This window comes from Gallus gallus, chromosome 2 (genome assembly GCF_016699485.2).
Source record: "Gallus gallus isolate bGalGal1 chromosome 2, bGalGal1.mat.broiler.GRCg7b, whole genome shotgun sequence".
NCBI classification, from domain to species: domain Eukaryota; kingdom Metazoa; phylum Chordata; class Aves; order Galliformes; family Phasianidae; genus Gallus; species Gallus gallus.
Window position 1 is genome coordinate 137,670,364 of NC_052533.1, and position 22,525 is coordinate 137,692,888.

Consider the following 22,525-nt stretch of genomic DNA (forward strand, 5'->3'; position numbering starts at 1 on the left):
CAAACTGTCAGTGTGAAACCAACACATCTATAAACTACATCAACCTGAAGATGTTGTAACTCAGACCTATTGCAAGAGCTTTCAGTGAAAAATTGAATGAACTATAGCCTAAAATGGTCTAGAGGAAAAGAAGATGGGCTCGCGTCCCACTAGAGGAGACTCAGATTATATCACATGTGAGTAGTTCTTCAAGAAGCCATAAATGCGATCAAAGTGCTTCCTATAAAAGTATCATGCAGGAATACTCATATACATTTTGACAGTAGGACTCAAGCATCCAGAGAATGTTCATGCACAGTCAAGGGAAGATCATTTTTGGAGACCCAGCTTACCCCACCAGTCCTTGCTGTGGAGATGCCAGCCACCACGTTTTTTCTCCTTGCTCTGCAATAGGCCTAGTGCATAAGCCAAGGAAGGAAGATTGCCCAAGGACAGCGTGTTAGTTCTCTTGGCTTTCAAACACTCTCCAGTGCCTGTGTTTGCTGCTGGTTGTTCTGGCCAGCTAGGATACAGGCAGCAGCTCAGCAGGACCTGTCCTCCTCAATGGTTGTGTGAAGGATGTCTGTCACCTGCCCCACAGAGCATTTTGTGGTTGATCTCTCCCTAGAGGAACAGGCGAGGAAGGGCAATCAGCAGGCTTGATTATGCTCATCAGCCCTAACTGAGATGAAAGAGGCTGGCATTCTTGAAAATCAGCCTGGTCTTACATGAGTAGGAAAAAAAATGGGAGCCAGAGACCTGCTGTAAGCAAGAGAAGACTGAATATTTCCTGGAATATTAAATTGGCATTGATAAAAACTTGTGGGAAAAGACAGAGCAAAGCATAGGTCATCCAAAAGTCACCCACTGGAGATGGTGAGAGAGGGATAAGCAGCAGTTCAGGCATCTGTTCTGTTTGGTTCTAACTGTAGCAGTGAAGCAAGCTTGAGCCAAGGTTGTAGGATGCTCAGTAGTTCCCTCATAGAGAGGATACTTAGTGAGCTCCCTTTGAGTTACATTCTTCTGGCAGAAGAACAGCAAGCTACAAAGAAGTGCAAACTTTCATCTAAGGCTTCACCTGTTCCTCATCCAAGGCCAACCCTGGTAGAGCATAGCTGAGTGAATTTCAATCACTTTTATTGAGAAGTTTGTTAAAATTAAAACAAAAAACAACAAACAAACAAACAAACAAAAAAAGCATGAACTTAAAGCTTTACCGTGTAAGAAAAATAAAAAGAAGCGTGAGGCTGTTGGGATTCTAACAGCGGTATATTTCACTCAGACGGTGGTGATGCACTGGAACAGGTTGCCCAAGGAGGTTGTGGATGCCCCATCCTTGGAGGCATTCAAGGCCAGGCTGGATGTGGCTCTGGGCAGCCTGGTCTGGTGGTTGGTGACCCTGCACATAGCAGGGGGGTTGAAACTCGATGATCATTGTGGTCCTTTTCAACCCAGGCCATTCTGTGATTCTATGATAAAGATTAGAGGAGAATTCTGATATGGAAGTTATAAAATCCTTTAAAAAGGATCAGAAGATAGCAGCTCAGCAACACAAGATCTCTCTGTTCCACTCATGAGTAGAAGTTAATCTCTCCTCATGTGACTGATGATTTCCCAAAAAGCAGAGAGTCATGGAGTATCTCATCTAGGGCAGTGTGTATTACGCTTAGCCCGATACCTCATTAATCATAGCTATGTATTTGTCACATATTGGCCAATAAATAATTGGGTTTTGCTCTTACATTGTGTTTATCGTGCCTGAAGAGATTCTACGTTGACAGTAAAAGCTACTGTAACACAACCTCTGATACCCTAATCTGGGCAGTCTAAAATTCAGTATCTTAAAGGGGATGAAATAAGATAACACACAGCAGCAAATTAAACTTGGAACTTCAGGAAATATTCAGTTCTCATCTCTAAAAGAGTATTTTGCTTAGGAGTACTTTTTTTTACACTTATTTAAAGATTAAGAAGTAATTACAGTCCGTAATGGGAAAAAAAAGAGTAGATTCAGAAAAGACTAAAAAGAAATGGTAAAGGTAGATAGTAGTGAAAGATACAGAGCTGAGTGGAAGTTATTGGCCCAAGAGGTTATGAATTTTGAGAAGTTTTTATCACATACACCTGAAGTCCAGAGACACTCCTTCGTTCATTAAGGAGTAAAGATTAAAAATCTGCCAGGTGGAACTTGCCAGCTGTGTGGATTCTCTCCACCTAGTTTTGTAGGTAGGTCAGGCATCCTGCTGCAACGTGTCCCTCCAGACACTGTAATTGTAGGCTATTCCCATTTTTATTGATATTTCCAACCCGTAATTTTCAGTCATAAACTTCACCCATCCTATACATTTATGTTAAATGAATTATATGTAAAGAAGGTTTACGGGCAAACAATTCAGTATGTGGCAATTAACCCACTAAGAAGTAAGTTTGCTCACCTGCAAGAAGTTCAATCACAGCAAAGTCAGTGGAGATTGAGTCCTGCCCCTTAAGATTTCTTTCCTATTTGCTGTTTCTACTGCTCCGTTCTGCTTATTTCACTTTTCCATCTGCCCTCTAGAGCTCACCTGTTCTGAAATTATAATGAATGGTTTTTTATTGTTGATGTGTAATTTGCAATTCCATCTTGTGGGAATTCACAACTATGAGATGCTTTCTTGTTTGTATATCTAGTGCACCTCTTGCTTCAGTACCACTCCTAACTTGAGGACTTAATTGTCTTTTGGATGAATTGATCTCCAGCTATGTGGAAACAAACTGCTGTCTGAGCACACGGGGGGGAGAAATGGCCTCTGGGATCCAAGCGTGGTCTGCTCTAAAGAGAACAAATCATTTGGATTGCATGTGGAGACAGACACCACAGAGGGTGCGTTTCTGTTAAATGCTGTGTAACTGCTCAAAAGGAAAGACTTTTTTTTTTTTAATGACATTCTGACATTAATATGTTGCTCTGCCCTGTGTCTGCTTCCCGATTCTTCAACCCCTTTTTCTGTTCTCAGTATCTGTAGTCTGTCTACTGTTAACCCTATTCCTATACTGCATCATGAAGACTGCACGTGCCTGTAGCAACTTGTGAGAACATCGTGCTGTCTTTAGCAAGGCAAGACTAGGAAACATCTATGGAACAGAACAGCAAAGTCAAGAGAAAACACAAAACTTTGTCGTTGCTGGCGTGAGGAATGTGATTTTGGAAACTGCTTAGCTTTTTCCTTTCTTTTCCTTCCAGCTCATTCAACTGACTTTTCATTAGGGGTGTAATTGACTGAACTTACCCACTCTGCATCACAAGAAGAACAGTTAAACATATTGAAAATATCTTAAAAATCATGATGTGCAATCTAATAAAGGGATGGGCAGCATAGTTCCAATTGGTCAGGGAAAGCAGAACAGAGAAAGGGACATCTGGGTAGATGAGTTCCTGGTGCCGGTGGGGTCAGGTGATCGCTCCTATACCACAGCCTGTCTGCTGCTTGTATTCCTCAAGCCCCCGTAACTGTAAATTATAGCCTGAACTCTCGAGGCATTACAGCTCTCCCTCAAAAGAGGTGTTGTCTTAAATACTGTGCAAAGGACACTATAGCTACTGAATTTATTTCCTTACTTATGAATAAATAAGAGACAAAATATTCTACTGTCTTCCTGATGGGAGTGAGAGGAAATATTGCTGAGCATGTCTGGCTGTTTTAAAACTAAAATGTCACGGGGATTAAATTTTATGATGTGCTTCATAACATTTTTAACTTCTTAATGGGTTTTCTATGCACTACGTTTACATTTGAGAATGTTTTTGCTGTATCTCATTATAATGTTTTTGATATGTAACAAAAACTTACTGAAAACATCTGCAGAGTTCTTGTGATCACGTCTAGAAAACATCCAACCACACTGTGCTAGTTTGATACAAAAGGAAATCGCCTGACTTCCCAGTATAATTAAATCCCCACAGAAAACATAACAGTTTTATATCCCTTCACACACCCATTGACATACGTGCAATAACAATTCTTGTTTTTTTCTGGAAGTGGCCTCTTGCTTCAAAGTTCAAATCATCTGTAATTTGGAATAATTGCAGTTTCATATCATCACCCTTCTAATTTTTCACGAACTCTCCCACCTTCCTCTTCCAAACATTGAGAAGGCTCTGCTTCTTCTGATGATGATTACTGAAACGTCAAGACCGATGTTCTTCTTTTGTTCAGGTACACACCAGACCTTCCCCATCTATCTACCAACGTGGGTAGATGACCACCATGTGTGTGTGCAGTGAGACCAGGCTGTTCATCACACCATGCCCAAGGAAGGCAAGGTTCAGTCTAATACTGGACGCGTTGGTCAGTTGTGCAGCCTATAAACAACAGATCCGACACCTTGGATATCTGTCCTAATGCAGCTGTGATCGCATACTAGAGGTCTGTCCTGTATTTTATGGGTTGGCATCTTAAGGTGACATTCTTATGAAGCCTGCTTCTGCAAAACTGGAAAAGTCTATGTTAACTGCACGGTCTGTATACCCTGCGGTTCAGCCCATCAGTTCTGGCTGTGGAAATCTCACACTGCTGCCGAATGCTGGTTGTCCGTGTTGAAAAACTGCATTGCGGGAAAGAGCTGCTTGTAGGAAAGAGCAAAAAGTGGGCTCCGACCTCTTCCCAGGTGCCCTTATTTCCTGCCTGCGGAGTCGTTTTGTAATTTTAGAAATTCCTGTTTCAGCCTGTTCACATTTGCCACCCTCAGCTTTGAATCATTAAGTGATATTTCATAGTCATCATCTTGACAGCGTTTCACAAGTGAGGGAAGAGTAGTTTATTCCATAAACAGAAATCCAAGCGAAGTTCAACAACACATAAATACAAAACAAAACAAACAGATAAAAAAAGGGTTTGGGTTCTTTTAATTGGAAAAGAAATCCACAGAAATGCCATCTTATTTACAGCACTGTAAGCAGCAGAAGGTAGCTTTTGCTATAAACTGAAATCTGATCATGTTAAGCTCTTCACCATCGCCAGGACACTGAGCATGAATTAGGAGACAGGGGTAATGTCTTCTGATGTCTTGGCTGGAAACGTTTGGAACACACCTGAGACTGCGACTGATGCAGCTGTGAGTGCCTCATTCAGAACCAGAGTCCTATCACTGCTCTCATGCACTCCGCACGGAAGTATAAAAAGAATTACTCAGGAATTACATAATCCCGACAGACGTTCTGCAGAAGTGTCTCATCAGCAGAGGGTGATTTATTGTGGTGGAAGTAGGACAAATGTGTTATTTGTCGTTCTAATTAAATCTAATTACAACCTGCAGCAGCAGTGACTCCCGAGCTCCCCGTTCTCCACCAGCCATATGTTCTTGTCCTCTGCTCTAACACGGCGTTCACATTGTCCCGGGTGACTTGGACAAGACAAAGTTGATTTTCCATGGGTCGCATTTTGTTGTCAGGGAGCTGAAGCGAGAAACCTTGCAGCTGCAGCCGTCAGGATCCAGGGTTGGGGGGTGGAAAGCAAGTTTTGGTCGTTTGGAGTAGAACAAACCGTGGCACTCAGCTCCAGCCTTAAAATCAGCTCACCGCCATCTTCATTCACATCACTCTGCTTCACTCTGTTTTCTTAGACACCGTCCTCCTTTCTTTCAGCTCCTTCAGACTGGTCCTTAGCACAGCTCTTACTGTGCATTCGCATGACCCTGCTTTTTAATTTCAGTAGTTTTTGGCTCGTGTTTGCCACTTGATTCATCTTTCTTAGTCTTCGTAAGATTTGTGCTGCTTCCAGTAAATGTTCCAACTCAAAGACTGTGCTTCAGCTGCTGCTTGCTGCCTGCCACGGCATATCCAGAAGGCTTGCTTTGGTCTCCCAGAGCACTGAGCTGTGGGGCTCAGTTCATGACAAAGAAACGTTAGAGCTTAAGGAACGTTACTGAGCTGCATGGAAGAACTCAAGTGCAGATGTACTTAAACGCTTCAGTCTCAAGTGGATTAAACATAGAAATTGCTGACAGCTGTAATAACTCTAGTTCAAACTGGGGGAAACTGGGGTCTCTATTACATAAAAGAGCCCATGTTTGATCTCTTTAGCTCACACATCTTGACCTCTAGCCTCAACTGACTGATGTGATGGAAGAACCAAACTCCAATCTTCTACCAGCTCCCATTTTTGCCTTTATTCTTACAAGTCACAGAATAATAGAATCATTAAGGTTGAAAAACACCTCCAAGATCACCTTATCTGTTAACCCATCAGCGCCGTGCCCACTAAGCCGTGTCGCTCAGTACAACGTCTACACCTTTTTGGAACACCTCAAGGGATGCCGACTCCACCACCTCCCTGGGCAGTACGCTCCATCGCTTGATCACTCAGGGTCCCACGCCCCGCCAGCGCGCATGCGCAGCTCCGCAAGGCAGCAGCGAGGGACGCGGGATGCGGGGCGGCCCCGCTCAGCCGTCACCACAGCAACTTCCATCTCGCGCCCCGCCCGCCGGCGTCACATCGCCCTAGGATCCCGGCGCGCGCAAGCCCCGCCTTCCCCACGCTCGGATTGGTCGCCTGGCCATAGCGCCATCTCAGCATAGCGCCGCCGATTGGTCGGATGCGGCTGAGGACGGGGCGCGCGGTACCTACCGGGAGGCGGAGGCAGGTGCTCATTAGCATAGCCGAGCCCCCTCGCCGCCGGTGCTCGCATCCCGCGTTCCCGAGAGGGGACATCCCCGCCCGATCCGGCTCTGCGGGGCGGCCCCATCACCTCAGTTGCGGGGCGCGAAGACCGCGGCGGCACCGCCCGGAGCGCGGCCGCCTTCAGAGCAGCGGGGTGGGCTGGGCGCGGCGCGGAGGAGCCGCCCAGGGAGGCGGTGGCGAGGGGAAGCCTCCGAGCCGCGCGGGGAGCGGCTTCGTGAGCATCGCGTGGGGCGGTGGGGGCTGCGGGCTCCGCGTGCTGCGGTGCTGCGGTGCTGCGCTGAGCTCCGGGCCGTATGGAGACTGCTGGCTGCGCTTTCGGTGCCCGTGCCTCCGGGGCTCGGTGAGGTGCGCGGCGTCGCGTGGAGCAGTGCGTGACCGCCGTCCCTGCCATCGCGGGGGAAGCCTCTGCGTTTCTCTGTTTCTGTTATTCATTTATTACGTAAAAAGCCATTTTTGGAGCGTCAGCCGACGTCGGAACTCTGGGAAGCGCCCTCACCATGTGGACTTTCCTGGGCATCGCCTCCTTCATCTACGTGTACAAGAAGTGCGGGGACCTCATGAGCTACGCCAACAAGGAGGTGCTGCTCTCCGCCGTGCTCTTCTTCTCCCTGGGCCTGCTGCTCTCCTATCGCTACCACTTCCGTGCGCCCCGGCAGCAGCAGCAGCAGCAGAAGCCCCACCTGGGGATGCTCTCCCACGCTCTCTCAGCTCTGCCCCTGGTGGGCTTCTTCTGGGCCAAACCTGCTGCGGGGTCTCGGCGAGTTGAGCAACCCAAATCCAGGAAGGTACGTTCAGGTTGGACGTGGTGCATGGGCTGGGAGGGACTGCCTGTTGGTGCTTTGGAGTTGGCCCCAGAGAGGGCAGCGAAGGAAGGGCAGGGAGGGGTTGTGTTTGCATCCTGTGTGACGGATGTGTCATGTTCTGCGTTGGTTTTTGATGGCGGAAGAAATGGTGAGATTTTATGAAGGCAAATGAAATGTGAGTATTTGAAGAAAATAATGTAGCAATGGATTATTGCACCAGCAGAAGGGTATCTTCAATTCTCAGTCGGCTCTAAACATTAGAAGAGCATCGGTTGTAAGGAACCACGGAGAGCTGGGACTTTTTGGCCAAGAGAAGAGAAGGCTCAGCAGGAGGAGGTGCTCATCCATGTGCACAAAGTTCTGCAGGTACAAAGAGGATGGAGCCAGGCTGCTCTCAGCAGTGCCCAATGCAAGGCCAAGAGGCAGTGGGCACAACCGGAGCATGGGAGGCTCCCCCTGAGCACCAGGAGCACTTCTTTGCTGTGCAGGTGACAGCATGCAAGTACAGGTTGCCCAGAGGCAGCAAGATCTCCTTCTTGGAGATCTCCAAAAGTCTCCTGGACATGGCCCTGGGCCCCCTGCTCTGGGTGACCCTGCTGGAGCAAAGGCTGGGCCAGATGGACCTGAGGTCTCTGCCAGCCTTGGCCATGCTGTTATTCTGTCATCATCTTGCTCTTGTTTCTGGATAAAATGTATCCATTTAGGCAGCAGGAGACGCAATAATATCGGAATTATTCTTAAAGCACTGTATAATAGCTACAGAACCTGGGTTTGGTTAGCCAACCTGTTCCACAGTGGCAGTGGAGAGCACCAGGCTTTCAGCTGGAGGTTGGCAGGAGCCCTGCAATCTACCACCGGTGGGTGGATATGCATATTCAGTACATCTCTAGGTCAGCACTGTTTGGCTCCTTGCCTGGGCACTTCTGGGCCTTTTCAGCTGGGTGCTGACCGCTTGTACAAAACAACTTGAAACTGTTTTTGGATGCATGCCCTATGAATTTTTTTTTTGTTAAGTTCTGGATTTATTTTTCTGGTAAAAGCCTGCCTTTACCTCGCTTTCTTGCTTTTCCTCCAAGTCGTGCAGTTATTCTTACAGTCCCTTGTTACGTTGAGGCTAGAAAAACTACACCATGCCCCTAGAAATCCTGGTGTCTGTATTGTTGGGAAGACTCATTTCACTGATGTAAGCATGTTTTTACTGCTGTCAGCACTGCAGTGCTAAGGCATTCGTGGAAGAGTGAATTGGACTCCATTCATTCAACTCAATAAGGTTAGAGAAATACATTTTCCCATGGATACAACAGTTTCTTTAATTGCTAAGTTCTCTGTGCAGTAGGGATGTATATGTAGGCATTGTTACTTACAGATAAGAATATGTGGCAGCATTGGTTTACTGCCTTTCATAGGAACTTAGCTTCCAGCATGTGTGAGACTAAGGTTGTGTTAATGGTTTGGCTGTGATCAGGAGGGCAGTTTTAATCAAGTGTGTCTGCTTGTTTCTTTTCCCTGGTGGATTTTTTTGTTGCATTATGGGCTACAACTAATTTCATTTTAAACAAAGCTAACCCAGAAGATGCCGTCCATCCATCAGTGGGCTCTCAAGCTGCTGGATGAAAGTAGAACTAGTCCAAAGTCAACCCCACGCAAAGATTATGGTACACATACATCAGCACATCTAACTCTGGATTTTTCTTTTTACAGGGTAAAATAGAAGTAAATGTTTCAGAAACACATCTGACGGAGGCTGCTTCAGTTACAACATTATCACCCCAATATGATCCAGAAGTTATTGTTGTGGGTTCAGGTGTCCTTGGGTCCTCCTTGGCTGCGGTGCTCGCCAGAGATGGAAGAAAAGTGACTGTAATAGAGAGGGATCTGAAGGAGCCTGACAGGATTGTTGGAGAATTGTTGCAGCCTGGTGGTCTTAATGCACTTAAAGACTTGGGTCTTGAAGGTGAGTGCATTTCAAACTGTGTATGTATGTGTGCGTGTATGTGTGTGTGTGTGTATATACATATATATATATATATATATACATATATATACATATAAATACAACAGTTACTGCACTCAGTTATGTTTTTAAATAAGGCATGCCATATCTAAAATGCAGGAAAAATGAAGAAATGCATTATCTGCAATGAATAAAAGGAGTTAAAATTACTTGTGCGTTTCCAGTCTGCTATTTTGAAGATTGTGTTTTTCACACAGAGGATGGTGACGCACTGGAACAGGTTGCCCAAGGAGGCTGTGGATGCCCCATATCTGGAGGCATTCAAGGCCAGGCTGGATGTGGCTCTGGGCAGCCTGGTCTGGTGGTTGGTGACCCTGCACATAGCAGGGGGGTTGAAACTCGATGGTCATTGTGGTCCTTTTCAACCCAGGCCATTCTATAATTCTATGATGATTCTATGCTATTCTTTCCTCAACATATTTTGGTTAGGATAATTGGAATTCATGTGAAGAAATACTTTTAATAAATAAGTCTTTTAAAAGCTTTCTTTAACTCATCCGCTGGCTTTTGTTTTGCAGATACAGTAGAAGGTATCGACGCACAAACAGTAAATGGTTACATCATTCATGACCTAGAGAGCAAGTCGGAGGTAGAAATTCCTTTTCCAACATCTGAAGATGGCCGCGTGGTGAGCGGAAGGTCCTTCCATCACGGCCAGTTCATCATGGGTCTCCGAAGGGCAGCCATGGCAGAGCCCAAGTGAGTTCCGTGTGATGGTCAGTGTCACAGCCTGGGTGCTGAGATGCTGGAGCACTGTTCCCAGCGTGAGATTTCTCATCCGTTTCCTTGTGACCCAACACAGGGGCTCCAGTGGGCAAGGCTGAGAGAAAGCAACAGCTGAAGTTACTCGTTCTGTTTTCATAGACGTATTTATGAATGGAATATACTTATGGTAGCCTTTGAGACAAGTTCATTTTTGAAGTTAGGGGAATAAAGGCTTTAACTAGAAGGCTAGGTACTGGCTTGTCCCTGCAAGAGAGCAGTCTGAGGCTAAAAAGTTGATTCTCTTAGACCTGTTATTGGATTTGGTATTTTACCAGAAGCACCAATCTCAGGGTGCAATGCACAGAACTTCTTTTGCCAAGAAATGTGTGATAGACCCTGGTATCATTTCTTCCAGATATGTTGTTTATATGGTGCCAGGAATCAAATTTCTTTTACATTTGCATGTTCTGTAATTTTTTTATGGCTGACAAGAGAGCAAAATAGCTAGGAAGGAGCACTAAGTAATGGGAAAGAGCTACTCCCAGTCACTGTTGTACTGTTACACTGTTGAAGATGCATCCTATTCCTAATGAAATAAAAAATGTTCGATATTTCCTTGTATTAAAAGAGAGGAGGAGGAAACATTTCAAAGAACAAATAGATTCTAGTTGCTGTTTCTGAATGGTGGATTTTTTATCCATCAGTAATGCCCATAAGGGAAATACAGAAGGTACAGTCTTCTTACTTTACATGTCTATTCTGAAGTGGGAAATTGCTTTATTTTATCTTTTATATCCTATGAATCGTTAGCACTAAAAGACAGCAACTGTGCAGTACAGATAAAATCAATGATGACTGCATTTAATAGCTATAAAAGCTAAAGCTTTCCTGGTTATGGTTTCAAGTTCAGTGAAATTTGGGCACCTCAACCTGTGGCAAACTCCATGAGCTGTACAAAAATCCTTTCAGCACAAATTTACAGCAGCTAATGTTTGAGTCTTGAGTTCAGTCCTAACCCTTTCTTCCACTCTTTCTTTATTCTCTTCCTGTATGTTTTCTTCCCATTTTAACGATAGCATAGGAAACTGCATGTTACATCAGGGCACAAGAGAGATGAAAATACTCTTTGTAGTGCTATGAAGCTTTGTTTTTCCTCTCAGAAGTTGTGCAAGTGTAGGGAATAACGACTACTCAATGCATTCTCTTCATCTGTTTTAGATAATATGAACTTCTTTCAGATCAGTAAAATTAATTCTGCAGAGGAAAAAGGTAGGGTATCATTAGTTAGTGATTTTTATAGTGGGTTAGAACCAGAAAAGGAAATAAGCACTTAATTAAATTAAGGCTACAAAAGAAATATAAAAGCCAGTAAGATGTGCAGGATGCCGATTCACCTGCTATTAACCTGGTAGGTTGCTACATTCTCTTGCTGTTGAAGTTCCTGTTAGGCACCTTTTCAATCACGTTGTTACCTTTGAGGGCCTAAACTCTCAAGCTGTCTTGTTCTCATATGGAACTTTATCTAATTGCTCTAAGTTTTTGTATTCCATGTGGATGTGAAAACATTTATGAGGTAGAGAAAGGGCGTTCATTTTGAGCTGCAGGCTCTGAACTGCTGGGATCATGTCTAACAGCTCAGATCCAACAAGAGCTTTAAGTAGAAAGAAATACAATTTGTGAAACCCAAATAGCCACAATTGGAGATAGATGCAAGGGATGCTCAGTTCGGAGCCTGATCGTTAGCAGAGACAAAGCTCTGCCAGTGCTTAATGGGACAGATTATTGAGGACTGTTCTGTGTTAGTTAGGAACCTCACTTCTACCTTGCTTGTGTGTTAAGTACTGAAGTGCTACTTTGGATCTTGCTTCTGTCCTCTGTGTGGAGTTAGATCGCTCATGTGTTCTGTCAGTCTGCTCTGCTGAATGGTGGGAAATGCTCAGGGGGCTGATTTCTGACTGCTTATAGGTGTCAGACTCCTTTCTGCTTGTCTCCTTTGGCCAAGGGAGTGCCTAAAGCAAAAGTAGGGGTTCTGCTTGGTGGTAGGGTGTTTATGTTAAGCATTATAGCTTTAGAATAGTCTCAAATGTCAAGCCAGATGGCCGTGTTGAACTGAAGCTAATGACAAGCAGTGTTTGACATTTAATGTGGCTTCAAAAAATGCTGAAGAATCTTTGTGTGTTGCATTTAGAGAGAATATCATGGCAGAGACAAGATTATTGAAAATCACACTTTCCTTCTGTGCCTAATATGATGAAATGTTGGCATCCTTAATCCTCTTCCCTCCTCTTCTAAATCCTGTTTTATTTCAGTGCAAAATTCATTGAAGGAACTGTGACACAACTACTTGAAGAAGATGACTGCATAGTGGGTGTTCAGTACAAGGACAAAGAAACTGGGGATACTAAGGTGAGACAGTTTTCTGTTCTGATCTTTAAGTACTGCGAAAATAGAGTTAAATGTGTATAGCATTTAAAAAGCACTGCTATGTTAAAGCTCGGGTGCAGAAATCTGCAATTACCAGAGAGAGGAATGATTTAATGAAGTGAGATTGCTTTTTAGTGGATGCAGTCCTGGCATATGGAAATTCTTGTAACTCCTAGTGCTTTTTTGATAACAGTTCAGTTCTCCAGAGCCACTGTTGTTGTTGTTTTCCCCCTAAATATTCGTTTGTTTGGAGCTTAAAATATTTCAAAGTTACTGATGGAAGAAATAACACGTTAAGATCCATGCTTTGTCTGTGTAAAAATGTTTACATTTCAACATAGGCTTCCTCTGTTGAGTGAGGTGTCTGAAAGTCAGGAGGTAGGTGCCTGCTCACAGACATAGCTCTGCCCAGTCACCTCTTGGGTCACAGAAGGAGAGTTCTGACCTGTATTAACTGTGTCGCTGATTTGGTTGTTCTTTGCCTCATCTAAGGCAAAACTGCTGGCTAAATGCTGAGAAATGGAGTGAACTTATAATAGCTTTAGAGGAAACCATTCCAGATAGAAATGTGTCCTGAAGTTGTGGATACATTCTCTAGAAAAGCCAAAAAACACTTTAAAATTACTTTTCCGAGAGGAAGGAGGAGTAATAAGCCCGCTCAAGCAAAGGGCATTGCAGTCCACAGGGTGTGCTAGGAGTGGGGAGCTGAAAGACAGCTAAGGACGAGCACCATCCTCGGCTCCCTGCATGGTATCTGGAGGCAGTTCCAAGCCTTGTTTGGACTGCCTTCAATGTCACGTGGAATGATTAAATGAGTAAAATCCACTGTGATGGAATAAGCCGCTGAATCACACACAAGTGCTGGAAAGATGGGATTTGGAGATGGGAAGTGTTTGTCTGTGGTTTCGTTTGGTGGTAGTATTGTTTTTGGTTTGGTGGTTGTGTGGCTTGGTGGCGGTTGTGATTTTTGTTGTTTTGTTCCCCCTCCCCCCCCCACACGCCCAATGGGCTCAATCATCTGGAATTATAGGGGTTACTTAGGTGGGAGTGTGTATTTTGCTTGGAGACGTATTTTTAAGCTTTACACATTCATGGATTTTTATTGCTATAATAGTAAGTACGGCTTGTTTGACTAGCATTAGAGTGACCAGTGTTCTAGCCCACTGAACAGTGTTCAGTGTGCTATTTCTGACAGCACGGGTGTTGTCCTTAGGGCCTTGAGGTTCCTGTCTGTACAGAGGTGATAAGCAAACTCATGGAGTGCTGAAGTTCTGTGCCTGGAAGGAGTTGTATTATTTGCCAGTCAATAGAGAGCCTCTGTTTTATAGCAGTGTAGCACCAAGAGGAACCCATTCCAGGCATGGATGTACTCTTGCACTGCTGGCTCACCAAATGCTCCTGTCCCACAATAAATTGTTTTCCAGAAGTGCCCATGAAACGTGGCATGCTTTTTCCTGAAAGCTTCAAAGGAAAATTTATTTCTTGTTTTCTGCTCGTGCCGAGGCCACAGACCGCTGCTCGTCGTAAATCTGCAGTCATTATGTACAGTGATTTAACTGCAAATGACAACAAGAAAGCTGTATGTAGAAGGAAACATCCATCTTTCAATGCTTTCTAGTTCAGTATCATAAAAATAAAAATGCTGATTAATAATCTGAAGAATTTTCTCCTGTTTGAAAACAGCGTTTGTATTAAACGTTAGGAACCTGTGTGTATATTCAGGCTGAACCTAATCCATTTGTCTTACTTTTTTCTCTCTATACCTGTTGTTTCTGTTTGTAGCACCCAAGGATGGTAGGAACTGCTTAGAATTCGCTGCTTGTTCTTTTAATAAAGATCTGGGCATGCTTAGTACCCTTTTTACACTAAAACATTTTAGGTTTGTTGCTTATGTGTGATTCTTCTGTTTGTGTATTCCTGAAGAGCACCATGAGCTGAACATAGCAATCTCTCTGCTTTCCTGCTCTGTTCTATCCCAGTTCTGACACGGTCACCGTTGCTATGTTACGTGACTGCATGTCTAGAAGAAGCTGATTATTGTTTTGAAGAACACCTAACATGCAATTGGAAAGGAGGGCTTGAGAGTTATTTCCAACTGTTTTGGAAAAGGAAAGGAAAATGTCCTATCTTTTTCTTTCTGTTACACTGCAGGAACTTCATGCACCGCTGACGGTTGTAGCTGATGGACTTTTCTCCAAGTTTAGAAAAAACCTGGTCTCCCAAAAAGTCACCGTTTCATCCCATTTTGTCGGTTGCATTTTGAAGGTAACTTTTGCGTATAACCAGAAGATACGTATTTCTTCATATGTATAATGCTGTGTTATCTGTCTGCGTGCAGCAGCCTCTGCCCTCTTGGTGGTGTCCTACAGCTGTTGGCCCTGTGATGGTTCAGCACACTGTTGATGTCCTGGGTGTGTTGGCTCTGCTGGATTCTACAGGGTCACTGGGCTCCACAGTTCATGAGTCTTTAGAAAACTTCCACACAATCTCTTCTCAGTACTTAGTTCTTCTCTCTGTGGCCTGTTGTTTTCTGCTTGGGTGGTTTTTCCACCCACACATGTGAGTACCTACAGAGCCTATTTATATGAACTCGTACAGAAGGGGCATATGGTAGGGCTTTATAAAATGAAGGTGTTCCAAAGTCTGTGAAAGGAGATGTATTTGATTAAAGTATTTCTTGCATACAACTGCAGATAGCATTGCAGAAGTTTACGTGGGGAATATGTCTATGAAAGATTTAAGTAGTCTGCTTCTTAAAGCAACTGTTGATGCTTTGTTATAAGGACTGTCTTCAACTCCAGTACAAGATGTTTTCCTATAGAATCAGCTGTTCTGTCCATTTCTGTGTCACACTGAGAAATGCTTGAAAATTTGCATCTGTGTTTTTTTAATTTTTAAGTTGTTGGTGTGTGCTCTGTCCTATCTCCAGCATAGCTGAACTTGCAGTGTCAGATTTAGCATATGTGATAGAGTTGCAGGTCAGGCTTTCAGCTCTTCAAACACTTATGTAACTATGAACCAGATTATTTTTTCCAAGTGGATATTGTGGTTAGAAGTTAGATTAACACCAAAATCTACTCTTAAATCCAGCAGCTAAATATATCATTTGTCTGTAGTTGAGCAAGAGAGGGTTGAACCAGCTGGATTGCCTGGAGTACTGTGTCTGGTTCTGGAGCCCCCAACACAAGACGGACGTTGAGCTGATGGAGCAGGTCCAGAGGAGGGCCACAAAGATGATCAGAGGGCTGGAGCACCTCCCCTACAAGGACAGGCTGAGAGAGCTGGGGCTGTTCAGACTGGAGAAGGCTCCAAGGGGATCTTATAGTGCCCTTACAGTACCTGAAGGGGCCAATGAGGCTGTGGATGCTCCCTCACTGAAAGCATTCAAGGCCGGGCTGGATGGGGCTTTGAGCAACCTGGTCTGGAGGGAGGTGTCCCTGCCTATAGCAGGGGGTTGGAACTGGAATGATCTTAAAGGTCCCTTCCAACCCAAACCATTCTATAACTCTGTGATTAGCTTTCAGCATAGCTACTTGAAACTGAGCACCAGCCTAACTAGACCTGTTGGTGGGAAATACTGAAGGGGAAGAAAACAGTTTCAACACCTTGCATAAGCCTGTTTCTGCTGTTAGTGCTCTATTTTATATAGCTCTGATGTTCGAATTAGAAGATGTCCCTGTAGGACTAGAGAGAATGGTAGGACTAAAGGGAATGGCCTCGAGTTGCACCAGGGGAGATTCAGGCTGGATGTTTGGAAATACTACTTTTCCAAAAGAGTGGTCAGGCACTGTGGAATGGCTGCCCAGGGAGGTGGTGGTGTCACCAACCCTGGAGGTGTTCAAGGAACATTTAGACGTTGTACTGAGGGACATGGTTTAATGAGAACTATTGGTGATAGGTAAACAGTCGGACTGGGTGATCTTGTAGGTCTTTTCCAACCTTGGTGATCCTATGATGCTGTGTTACTCTGCATATAGGTGCTTTCACTAGTTTGTGTTAAGACAGTGACATTCATTTTTTTCCCCACAGTGTTCTTGTTGCTAAGGCAGTTGTTCAGAGGGTTAAAATCATGAGTTTTAGGTACAAGCTAACAGCTGTGGTTGAAACCACCTGTTGTTTATACTCAAAAAACATACTCAAACTGTGCCCCTGCCAGACCTATATGCCTTCAGCATCTGTACATTTAAGTGAGAAAGCATGGATGTATGTTGGTAGCTGGTCCGCTTGCCTTGCCCTCCATGGCTGCTGCAGTAACCATTGGATTAACAGCAGAAATAAGGGAGAATGAACAAAACCCCACAGAACTTCCGCCGGACACCGACTGAGTTGGAGGAGCTTCAGCAATTTCTGCAGCCTCAACCCTACAATTATCTATCACTGTTTGAATGCCTCCTCTTTCTCTACTTCTGGAAACTTGATAAGCCTGAGCAGCAGCTGTAGTCCCAGAGCTGGGGTGCTGGCAGCCTGTGCTTTTCCCATGGGGTTGTCTACACTACAGATGAGTGTACATCATTCCTTTACATAACTTTCTTTATGGAAGTGAAAATGATCTTATGGAAAGCTTCTGCATTCTGTTTTTGTTTTTTTTAAACATGCTGTTCATTGAAAGAAAAAAATAATACGACCTTAATATGATACAGGATTCTATTTGAAGTGTCAGAGAATGATTTTGTGTATCTGAAGTTTAATATCCCTTCATTAATCGATTTCAATCCTTCTCCCACTTCTTTTCAAGGATGCACCACAGTTTAAAACTAATTATGCTGAACTTGTTCTGGCTAAAACTAGTCCAGTGTTAATCTATCAGATTTCTTCAACTGAGACTCGCGTCCTTGTTGATATTCGAGGGGAAATGCCAAAAAACCTGAAAGAATACATGCTTGAGAACATTCATCCCCAGATGCCTGGTGAGTCTGGCTTGTTGGCTTGTTTCATCTCCACATTCAGAGTTTACTATCTCAGTATCTGTTCACCCTTCTTAGATGACACATCACGTAGCAGATTATTTGGTTGACCTTACAAGGTTAGAAGTTTGGAAGGATCATATCTCTGAGAAGAGGTTCAAATGGGCTGTGTGCAGATTATTTAAGACTCTGCCAAATAAGTGTAACCAAACAACCTTGGTTTTTGCAGATCACCTTAAGGAACCATTTCTAATAGCAGTTCAGAACGATCGCTTAAGGACTATGCCAGCAAGCTTCTTACCTCCTTCAGCTGTTAACAAGAAAGGTGTGTACTGTGAAACAAAGTGGATGGAAGGAAGGCATTAGAAACTTGTGGGACTTAAGGCTGTGTTTTCATAGATGTGTGTTTGTTGCTCAGAACAGTTACCTCATTCTGTTATTAAAAATAAATTTGAAAATGCATGTTTGGCACAATGTAGCAGTAACGCTTGTATCGGTGCAAGACTTTCAATCACTGTCTGCTTCTTTTTTAATTTCAAATAACTCAGCAGGTCGTGCTTTTATACGTTTGGTCTCTTTAAGAGGGGAGGAAAATGGAGGAAAAAAAAAATGACCTTGAATTTTCTGTCTGTTCTGTGACACACATACATGCATATCTGTTAAAGCCAGCCTCCCTTTTATCTCTTTTTTTTCTTTTCAGTTTCTAATTGTTGTTCGTGGTGGGAACGAATTCTCAGTAATCTGGGAAACAAAGTACAGGGTTTGAGTGCTAAGATGGATACGGTAGTTGTGCTCATTCTTCTTTTCTTTCTTCTTTCTAGGAGTTCTTCTTTTAGGAGATGCATATAATATAAGACACCCTCTTACTGGTGGAGGAATGAGTGTTGTTTTAAATGATGTCAAAATATGGAGAAGTTTGCTCCAGGATATTCCGGATCTTTATGAAGATTCTGACATTCTTAAGGTGCAACTTGATTTTGATTGACTTAAGTGGAACCAAGTTTGTCTAAATTTAGATGATGCACTTTAAGTTGGATACACCTGAGGGATGTGTAAGCTATAACTGAGGCACAGCTGTTCTCAACTCTTCAAATAAATAAATCACATCAGGCATTTGTCACTGAGCAGAGCTGTGATTTGTGAGTGCTGTGGCTGTGAGGCAGATTCAAAGCTGCATTACTTATCTGCCTTGTTTTGCTTAAGGTGTGCTGTGCCTAGTCAGCATGCTTTGCTAGGATAGCATCAGTTATGTTCCCACACTGGAAGTGTGGTTTTTAGTTTATACTGAGCTCATGCAGGATGGATTTGAACCATTACCTTGTGCAAGTTGAATGTGGGGTAATGAGCACGTGTACCTACTTTGTCAGTGTGCATCTTGACACCGCAGTAGTAAGTGAGAAGACATTCACATGAACATGATTCTTATCACCTACTTGAAAAAGCTTCTCAGTGATGTTCTGTGCTGTCTCATAGAAATGCATTTGTTTCCTTTTGCAGGCCAAAAAAACATTTTACTGGTCAAGAAAAAAGTCTCATTCTTTTGTAGTGAATATTCTTGCCCAGGCACTGTATGAACTTTTTGCTGCTACAGATGGTAAATATATATATTTTTAAATAACTTCTGATGAATTAAAATCTGATGAATAAGTATTTCTGGAGGGCATATGTGTTAGTATATGAGCATACACACATAGATCTATGTATATATACGTGTATATAAAACACACTGATCAAGGGATTTTAATGAGTTAGCCTGAGTTGTCTTCCCAGTTAGTTCTAGAGTGGTGTAAACTGATTTATAGCAACCCAAAGGACATCTGACTATTTAATAAACAAAACACAGGATAGCTTAAATCAATTGTTCTTGTGTCAGCATTCGGGAATACGTAGCTTCTCTATAAAATCCTGTAAAATCAGTTTGAAACCTGACTGAATTCAACAGTAGTAGCTGCCAGAATGATATAAAACCAAGGACTTCAGCACTGTTTTATATGCTCAAATTTTTTCAGTATCTGTTGACTATATTTGTGAGTGATTTTAATTCATTTCGTAGATTCCTTGCACCAGCTAAAGAGAGCCTGTTTCCACTACTTCAGACTTGGTGGAGAATGTGTCTCAGGTCCTGTTGGATTGCTGTCTGTGTAAGTTCAGCAGATCTATAATAGCTGATGTGAACTTCTGTTAGATTCTGCTTCGCACCCAGGCCATCAGTTTTGCGTGGGGAGAGCGCTCCATGTGAGGCAGTGTTTTTAGGATTATACTGAAGTTTGAAGCTTTATTAGAAGCTTTGAATACTGCCTTTTTTAGCTGTTTAGAAATGCCTCTGCAAACTGGAGAGAGACTGGAACAAGTTGCCCGGAGAGGTTGTGGATGCCCATGGCTTCCATGCTCCATGTAAGCATTCAAGGCCAGGCTGGCTGGGACTCTGAGCAACCCGGTCTGGTGGTTGGCAATCCTGGCCATGGCAGGGGATTGAAACTAGATGATCTTTAAGGTCCTTTTCAACCCAGGCCATTCTGTGATTCTGTGACAAGTAGCATGGGAATTAGTGTGGACCCTTCTGCTCATTCAAACAGAGGAGCTGCTGGAGATGTTTCATGCTTGACAAGTTGAGAATAGCGATGGATGGCAAAAATCAGAGCGGTGTTGTCTTGTGTAAGGAGCCCAGTCTGGGAACTGAACATTTGTCTGTGCTTTTTTTATCCTGTTTATTTACGTGTTCTATTTCTTGCTTTTTAAAACAGGTTATCTCCTAAACCAATGGTGCTGATTGGCCACTTCTTCGCCGTGGCGTTGTACGCCGTTTACTTCTGCTTTAAGTCGGAGTCGTGGATCAGCATGCCTCGAGCCTTCTTCAGTAGTGGAGCTATACTTTACAGGAGTTGCTCTATAATATTCCCACTTATTTACTCTGAAATGAAGTCCCTCATCTATTAAAGTCCAAGGGGATGTGACTGGACAAAGAAGACATGAAGATCACGATGCCTTTAAAATCTTCGGACATGTACTGTTTAATATCGTATCATGTTTTCTTCTCTTCAAAATGTGATTTCCTTGATCGGGATTTGACTTAGTTTTGGTTTTGTGGTTATATACATATATATTATATGTAAATATTCCTTTCTTTGCAATTAAAGTTCAAAGAGGAGTTAGCTGTTTACGAGGACCGGAAGGAAGTGTTGACGTTGCCAGGTCTGTCAGAATTTCATTCCTTGCTCTATCCATTGCAGAGTGCATCACTAATATTAATAAACTGAAAAGTGAAAACTGTAAACCACATGCTGCTATTATCCTTCATGCTTCTTTCTGCTCAGTAGCTCCATAGGCTTCTTTGTTTCTGTGAAATACTGTAAGAAAATTGCTGATTTGGGCCATTTCATGAGGATTTGCCTCTGATTCTCTTTCAGTTGCTGCTGAGGTACTGTTATACCGAAGCTTCAAAGGACACTGCAAATGATTGCAGATGTTGCAGTGTCACCATGTCTGCAGTGTTATTCGCTTTTGCAAATACCGCATGTAGTGCTCTTCTGAAAGTGTCCTTTACACCAGAGTCATTTGAAACAAGTAATAGCCTAAAGCATGCTCATGGTGGCTGCTGCACCCGGATACTGGCAGCACATGTTTTGTTGAAACTTTCTTCCCATCTCACTTCATTCTAAAAAGTTTTGTTTTGCTTGGTTTGTGTGGAAGTGAGGGTTAATACTGCCATTGACTTAAGCACAAAAACCAACTATCTACTGAAACAGCTGGAGTGCAGGCTGTTTCCAGTAGACACTCTTTAATGTTACTTCTGAAAATTTCTGAGAAGTACCACTCAAGTGTCCTTTTAATACTTGAAATATGTATTTTCCTGTAGATACTACTGCACATCTCTTTAGAGTTTGTGTGTTTTACTGCTGGGCAATATTCCTCCCTGCGTTTCCTTCACCACTTTGCTTTCCTTTGTACTTGTGTCCTTCCATTTCCCCTCGCCTTTCGTACAGTTGTTTTGTGTATCACCACATGGCTGTCATGTTCTGGCTTGCCAAACCAATGGTGTGTCAGTATGGCCCAGAGCTCAGAGAGCAGCAACGCATTGTGTTAGGAAATGCTACTTCTCTGAAAGGGTGGTCAGGCACTGGAATGGCTGCCCAGGGAGGTGGTGGAGTCACCAACCCTGGAGGTGTTCAAGGAACGTTTGGATGTTGTGTTGAGGGACATGGTGTAGTGGGAACCGTTGGTGATGGGTGGATGGTTGGACTGGATGATCCTGTGGGTCTTTTCCAACCTTAGCAATTCTATGATTCTATGATTCTGTACTTAAAAACTTGGACTATATGTTTTGGAAATGACAGATTGCATAAGCTGTATATAAATATACATTCTGTGTTGGATTGCGGGGGAGAAATCTATGGGGAAAATTTTTTTAGTGTTTTATTTGTTGGGTATTTCAAATGACCAAGACTTTTCCAGATGAGACAGAAATGTGTCTATTTTTCTAACCGTGATCACTTTTGATATCTATATCACTTTGATATCTATAACATGTTCGTGGAGCATGCAGACTTCTGAGCAGAGCCCTGAGAATTTCAGGTACCGTTATTTGTGGTGACTAAATGATGCCCCTGGTGAGGGGAGGCAAAATGTATACAAGTGTTTTCAGCACTTGTGACAACTGTGGGAAGATTGGCTGCTCTTACAGTTCCTGTTTTTAATATTATTTATGGTCAGTCTCTTTCAGTTCAAGGATAAACAATCTTGAGTCAAATACACGCCCTCAGCTAACTTAAATAAATTGTTATACCTGTAGATTTCTTTTCTTGTGTATCTCTGGATGATGACTTTAATTAGGTCTTGACTTGCCAGGAAATACCAATGTGCTTAAAAGTGCTTAAATGTATACCTGGTTTTTCTCCTGAAGCCAATGCATGGCTCAGTGTCCTGCCGGTCGGGGTAAATATCACTGCTTGAAAAGAGAAGAGAAAGATCTTGAGTGTAAGTCTATGGAAGAGCAAAGTGAAAGTGGTTTCAGAAGGAGTTCTTGAGCCGAATGTGGGC

The 22,525-nt window shown here is 43.3% G+C and overlaps 1 protein-coding gene and 1 long non-coding RNA gene across 2 annotated transcripts; one reads left to right on the forward strand and one right to left on the reverse strand.

The window, feature by feature from the left end:
• Window positions 1-6,634: 6,634 nt before the first annotated feature.
• Window positions 6,635-22,276, forward strand: SQLE (squalene epoxidase). The gene is made up of 11 exons (NM_001194927.2): window positions 6,635-7,423; window positions 9,143-9,395; window positions 9,974-10,154; window positions 12,470-12,566; window positions 14,736-14,849; window positions 17,320-17,491; window positions 17,718-17,813; window positions 18,310-18,452; window positions 18,986-19,082; window positions 19,542-19,629; window positions 20,233-22,276. Exons 1-11 carry the CDS (start codon window positions 7,136-7,138, stop codon window positions 20,423-20,425), a joined length of 1,722 nt encoding a protein of 573 aa, NP_001181856.1. The 5' UTR covers window positions 6,635-7,135; the 3' UTR covers window positions 20,426-22,276.
• On the reverse strand, window positions 13,854-14,555 carry LOC121109916. The gene is made up of 2 exons (XR_005857666.1): window positions 14,348-14,555; window positions 13,854-14,140 (listed from the first exon to the last, which is right to left on the reverse strand). It is a non-coding gene; the product is annotated as an uncharacterized LOC121109916 (long non-coding RNA).
• Window positions 22,277-22,525: the final 249 nt, after the last annotated feature.

Excerpts from the sequence above, each read along its gene's own strand:
- SQLE (NM_001194927.2), top strand. The coding sequence starts at position 7,136 with ATGTGGACTTTCCTGGGCATCGCCTCCTTCATCTACGTGTACAAGAAG. Across the intron at positions 10,155-12,469 it reads GCAGCCATGGCAGAGCCCAA|TGCAAAATTCATTGAAGGAA; the intron begins GTGAGTTCCGTG and ends GTTTTATTTCAG. Across the intron at positions 17,814-18,309 it reads TTCAGCTGTTAACAAGAAAG|GAGTTCTTCTTTTAGGAGAT; the intron begins GTGTGTACTGTG and ends TCTTCTTTCTAG.